Source organism: Bidens hawaiensis, unplaced genomic scaffold (assembly GCF_021521415.1).
Source record: "Bidens hawaiensis isolate Kalapana, Puna unplaced genomic scaffold, B.hawaiensis_p1.1 tig00030964_1, whole genome shotgun sequence".
In the NCBI taxonomy this organism is placed as follows: Eukaryota; Viridiplantae; Streptophyta; class Magnoliopsida; order Asterales; family Asteraceae; genus Bidens; species Bidens hawaiensis.
In genome coordinates, this window is record NW_027495190.1 from 46539 (window position 1) to 52513 (window position 5975).

Consider the following 5975-nt stretch of genomic DNA (forward strand, 5'->3'; position numbering starts at 1 on the left):
CACTGTTCATAATCGATAAACTTTTTTTATTTGTTGAAAATAGTTTTGAATGAAGGAAAGAGAATACGTAATAACAAAAGTATAAAGAAAATATCGTTTAATTGAAAATGAAATAAAATATAGTGACTTTTAGTATAATTATAAAAATGGGATAGAATACTCTCTTTGGGTTCAATTTCAAGACTAATAAAGTGAAACATTTTCTTTAAATACATCTAATCTAAATGCTACATAAATGAATATTAGTGTGACATGGCAATGACATAAACCTCAAAATAAATTTTCTTAATAGCAAAACCCTGCTATTAGAAAACTCAAGAACCATTAAATATCAATACGATGCTAACCTATTAATAAATATACTTGTTTATCAATACTTAGTGAGTTGTTAAGAGCATTTAAATTTACTACATATTGGAATAGTTCTTATGGTAGCTTTTTTAGCCTTACAATAACCTCGGAGACGGTTTTCATCAATCGTTCCAAATCCTGTAAGTTTCACCCCATACGCTTCCATTCTACGAATGTCTCGTGGTATTGGTGACTGCCACAACCCGTCCCACCACCCAGGAGGAAGAAGCGGGGTGAGTGCACACTGGTTCGGCTGGCTATGACAACTTAACCGACCTGCAAATCGGTTCCAAACATGACCCCACCCAACTTGATTCTGTAACCCTCCATGCAAAAGATTATTCTGAAAACTACTTATGAAAGAGAAATTCATAGGACCACCATGATCATGATCTGAAATTTACAACAAAGATATTTCTAATTATTTTATCAAAAAAAATATCATTCTAAAATAAGCAATGTCTTTAGACTGGACCGGTTTGGCCGGTCCGACCGGGATTCGGTCACCTGACCGTCCGATAGTTCGCCTGCTTCTCGAAAAACCAGCCGGTTCAAACCGGTTCACCAGCCCGACCGGAGAACCAGACCGGTTTACTATGAAAAAAAATCTATTTATTTTATTTAACATTTTTTTCAGCCTTAACCGCCATTTTTGAGGTGAAATTTGTTCGGCTGGTCGAACCGGTAGCCCTTCCGGCTCGCTGTCAGATCCGGTTATGAAAACATTGAAAATAAGTAATAAGATTGGTACCAACTTTTCCCACCTCTAGTACAAACTAAAAAAACCAAAAACGCGAAAATATTTTCAGGAGATTTGATTACCGAGTTGATAAGTTGCGGCTAATGCCGCGATAAGTTGTGCAAAAGTGGTCCCTACACGTCTTTGCGCGCCCGTAATTACCGCGTGTATTGCACGCGATGCTAGAAAGAAGTCAACGAAAGCAACCCATCGAGGCGCAGGCCCCCAGTCTTTCGTTCTAAACCCGAGACCACCAGCCGCAACCGCACTCCCACCCGACATGTTTCCTTTAAACTTCTTGTACTCAAAATGAAGAACCTAACCAATAACCATGCATCAGTCAATATTAATAATGGGAAACAATTTATAATGTTTTTGACTCATAAAGAATGTACCTCTGTAAAATCATGAAGTTTTGGCTTGAGGTCGTTAACGAGTGATGGTGTGTCGGAGATCAATACGACACGCGGTTGATGGATTCCCGCAATGGTGGTTTTGATGCAATGCAAAACCGCATTGACCATTCTAGGAGACCTATAAGTGTGTCAAATATGATTACAAAAATTGTACTATTTTTAATAATCATTAAATTTTTTTATTAATATGATTTAGAAAGTACCTGTTCCCGAGCATGCGCATATGCACGGCAAGATGAGGATCATTGCCTCCATCAATAACCGAATTAACCGCTTTTTGGACATCCGGTGAAGGTGATATTATCACCCGTAGCAGCTCGCCTATTACATTCGGTCTAGAACGAAGAACTTCAGTGTTTCCAAATAATGCAGAGGCTGATTTCCTCATTTGAACATGAATGTTCTTTAAGAAAAACTGAGCCGCCACTGCATCCGTGGTACCTCTAAACCTGACACGACACGTTTATATAATCGGCTTATCCAAATACTAAAAACCAACAAATGTGACTTTAAGTTGCAACAAATCAATTTAAATTCGCTTCTAGGGCTGTAAACGAGCTGTAATGTCGAACTCGAGCTTGGTTCGTGAAAAGCTCGAGCTTGCTTACGAGCCAAGCTCGTGGATCGTCTTGTTTTTATATATTTAAAAAAATAACTTTATATTTTTACACACCTTTGTATAGAAGAAAAAAATAATTATTATTAAAAATTTGGACTTTAACGAGCCGACAAGCCAGCCAAACGAGTCTGACGAGCGAACCAAGCTTACCTTGGCTTGGATTCGGCTCGTTTACAAACCAAGCCAACTCGGCTCAACTTGTTCACAAATGACCCAATTTCAAGCAAGTCACGAGCTTCTTAAACAACCCTACGAGCGTCTAAAAAACCTAAGCATCATGTGCAAGTTTTAGTTTTTCGCAAACATTATTAAGTGATTATTTGATCCTAAAGACTACCATATAATCGGTTGCTTCCATTTTCTCCAGTTACTGCAAAGAACATTTGTTTGCGATGGCTTCTCGAAATCATCAACCCTCATAATAAGATGTCGCCTGTACTTTCCAACGCAATCGTTCTTTTTCCATAAATGTTTCACTTCTTTAAATGTAAACGAGAAATTGGCATACGTTATATAGTGCCCGAATGGATACTTGCCCCTGATAAACACGAATAAAAAAGTAAGCATTCGTGTTTCTATTTACCAAAATATGAACACAATCATTAAAGGTGACAATTTCAAGTTTCAGCCCACTTGTGAATGGGTCAATCTGACCTGACACATTTTGACACGTTATGAAAAAGTAACATTTTAACTTGGTTACCAACCCGTATACCATTTGCCACCTCTAGAGTTAATTATAGTTAAAAGATTAAGAAAAGGAATGAACCAATATGCCTCGTTTGACCGATAATTAGTGAGCGGTTTAGCATGATGCTGAGCGCTGCAGCCGTTAAGATCTTGTACATTTCATTCCCGAATCCAGCCTCTGAAGCTTTGCCCATTACAAAGTTTTGCTTGCAGAACTGGTCTGGAGATAGTGAACGAACGCGTGATGCTCCTAATATAAGAATAAGCACAGAATATTTATTACTATTAGTTACAAAATATAAGGTTGAACCTGAACATGACACCATTGGAAATCATGTCACACGAGTTTTCATGGGTAGACCCAAACACGACCCGTTTAACCTGAAGACTTATTTTTATTTGAGCTTTTTCCACGTTAATAATCAGAATTTTTACAACTAAAAATATAAATGTATATAAAATAATTACGTTTAACTTATAAAACCTTTCAAATTTGGCCATAAAATACTCAGTCTGATTATTTTAAAAGAAGTTATATAAATAAATGGGTTAAATATGACCCTTTTGGCAAAACTGGTTTGCTGGTTTGACCAGAATTGAACGAAACACATGTTTAGTCTTTGTGTTCATTACAGGCTGACTTTCGGGCCTAAAATAAGTGTGTTTGCCACATAGTTTCGATTCTCGAATGGGGCATAGATTTAGTGAGCATATTGGACGTATTCAAGTTCGAATCTAGCCTACACCAAGTGTTTTAGCCTATTATCATCATTATCATTAAAGATCATAAAACATAACTTCTAGTCATAGTTCAATCTAACTTGACATTAAACAAAATCACATATTAACACCAAGATTTCTTGCTTTACTTTAACTTAAATCTGCGTTGACTTAGCGTTGACCAAAAAAACTAAAACTAAAACCAGTGTTTTGAAACCCGGTCCCTATACCGGGTCGGGTCATTGTATTTGGGACGTTTCTAAAAACCCAGCCGGGTTTTGCGGGTGGCGGTCGGCCCGGACCGGTCGCCCCAATTGACCCGGCGGGTGAACCGGTAAAACCATTTTTTGTTAAATCCAAAATGAAATGTGTATGCCAGGATTCAAACTTGGGTCATTTCAGAGATATAAGCATTAATAATTACCCCATAAGCCAACCAACCAAGCTTCATTGATGTCTCCATTGATCAATAATAAATCATATATATTTAAAAAGCAATATATAAAACATAAATAAACATTAAAGTTTGTTATTATTATTATTTTTGGTTATTATTATTTTTTATATGTATATGAATTATATATATATGTAATATATAATTAAATTATTTATGACGTCATCCGAGTCAAACACCGGTCCGCCCTCCCGGGTCGGTCCGACCTTTGACCCGGTAAGGCGTCCGGGTCGATGTCCTGGCCGGGTCTGAAAACATTGACTAAAACAAATCAAACAAACTCTAATAATTATTTTCTTACTTCATTACTAAATCAATAATCATCATAAAACATAACTTAAATCTACATTGACTTGATTTCTAGATTTGATTTCAACTACATAACTTTCTAATCATAATCCAGGCTTTTTTCTTTCTTTTTTTTTTCATGATTGGGTTTTGCAATTCAAAAGGGGGTAGCGGCGCAGCTTGTTGCCCGCTGCCTTCTGTTTCGATGTAATCACTACCTTGCTTATTATAATATATATCTTAAGTTTAAATACTATAAAAAAACCAACTTAAATCTACGTTAACTTAGCATTGACCATAACACACAAAAATAAAAATTAAATAAAATTAATAATAATAATAATACCTTGAATCTCAAAATGATTCCTAATTAAGGGGGTGTTAGGGATTGCTTATTATGTGAGAGGAAAAATTCTATAAGTTACACTTTTGTAACTTATTAATTTAATGAAAAGTTATAAGGAGGTAAAATAAGGAATGCCAAACACCCCCTAATTCTCTAACTCTCAGACTTTAAAAAGCGGGTTGCGGCGCAGCTTGATGTCCGTTTGTCAGCCAGTTTATTGTAATTGTTGATTTTAATGAGAAATAGCACTTGTTCTTAAAAAAAATCAACATTTTCATAAATCTACTTTCAACTCAAATCTACATTGACTTAGCATTGACCATAACACAACAAAATAATAATAATAATAATAATAATAATAATAATAATAATAATAATAACACCTTGAATCTCAAAATGATTTCTAATCAATTCTCTAACTCTCAAACTTTCTTTCCATGAATCACATATCAACATCAAAATTTTCAAAAATCTACTTTCAACTCAAATCTACATTGACTTAGCATTGACCATAACATAAAAAAATTAATAATAATAATAACAATAACACCTTGAATCTCAAAATGATTTCTAATCAATTTTCTAACTCTCAAACTTTCTTTCCATGAATCACATATCAACATCAACATTTTCATAAATCTACTTTCAACTCAAATCTACATTGACTTAGCATTGACCATAACACAAAAAAAATAAAAATTAATAATAATAATAATAATACCTTGAATCTGAAAATGATTTCTAATCAATTCTCTAACTCTCAAACTTTCCTTCCATGAATCACCACCACTAATATCACCAACAGCTTCATTTCCCATATCTTCCACCGTGGCACAACTAGAAGCATGTTTCACCTTCATAGTATTATTATTATTATTATTATTATGCATCTCCGGTGGAGGCAAAATGGTGGGTGAAGAGGTAGGTCCCAGCAGAGGTGGTTAGGACCCGCAAGACTCCCTTAAAAGGAGACGTCTGCGCAGTTGAACACGCAAGACTCCTTAAACGGACGTCTGCGCAGTTGAACCCGCAGACTTCACCATTGGGACGTCTGCGCCGCGACCTACCAAACCCGCAGGACCCACCACGCTCAGAGTTGTGACGACCTCACATGCGGTACGCAAGCTGGTCTCGCAGGAAATGCCTCCCTATGGTTTCCAAGTATCCGCCTGTTCCCGCAGGTACGGATACCCGCCATTAGGGACTGGCCACCCGCGCAGCATGGCTACACGCATAAGGCTCAAACTCATAATAATTCAGTAGTCACCTGAAGAAGGAATGAGCAAAGTCGGGAACATTCCCGCATAAAGGCGGGAGGGGGAAAACTCCCGCCTAAATGAGCCAGTCCGTAT

General features: G+C 36.6%; 1 protein-coding gene across 3 annotated transcripts; it reads right to left on the reverse strand.

Annotated features, from left to right (window-relative positions):
* Positions 1-324: 324 nt before the first annotated feature.
* On the reverse strand, positions 325-5501 carry LOC143581465 (uncharacterized). 3 transcript variants are annotated; one of them, XM_077064244.1, is made up of 7 exons: positions 5345-5501; positions 2895-3065; positions 2463-2663; positions 1710-1955; positions 1486-1624; positions 1174-1408; positions 325-744 (listed from the first exon to the last, which is right to left on the reverse strand). In XM_077064244.1, exons 3-7 carry the CDS (start codon positions 2543-2545, stop codon positions 389-391), a joined length of 1059 nt encoding a protein of 352 aa, XP_076920359.1. In that variant the 5' UTR covers positions 2546-2663; positions 2895-3065; positions 5345-5501; the 3' UTR covers positions 325-388. The 3 variants fall into 3 exon arrangements, with proteins under 3 accessions (XP_076920359.1, XP_076920358.1, XP_076920357.1); XM_077064243.1 differs by lacking the exon at positions 5345-5501 and adding an exon at positions 5007-5067; XM_077064242.1 differs by lacking the exons at positions 2895-3065; positions 5345-5501 and having other exon boundaries at positions 2463-2769.
* Between the last annotated feature and the right edge of the window lie 474 nt (positions 5502-5975).

Bases quoted from the DNA above. Each gene is read 5' to 3' on its own strand.
- LOC143581465 (XM_077064242.1), bottom strand. From the start codon at position 2,692: ATGCTTACTTTTTTATTCGTGTTTATCAGGGGCAAGTATCCATTCGGG. The intron at 1,409-1,485 runs GTACATTCTTTA...GTTATTGGTTAG, and splicing joins AACTTCATGATTTTACAGAG to GTTCTTCATTTTGAGTACAA. The intron at 745-1,173 runs GTAATCAAATCT...TGTAAATTTCAG, and splicing joins AGCCGCAACTTATCAACTCG to ATCATGATCATGGTGGTCCT.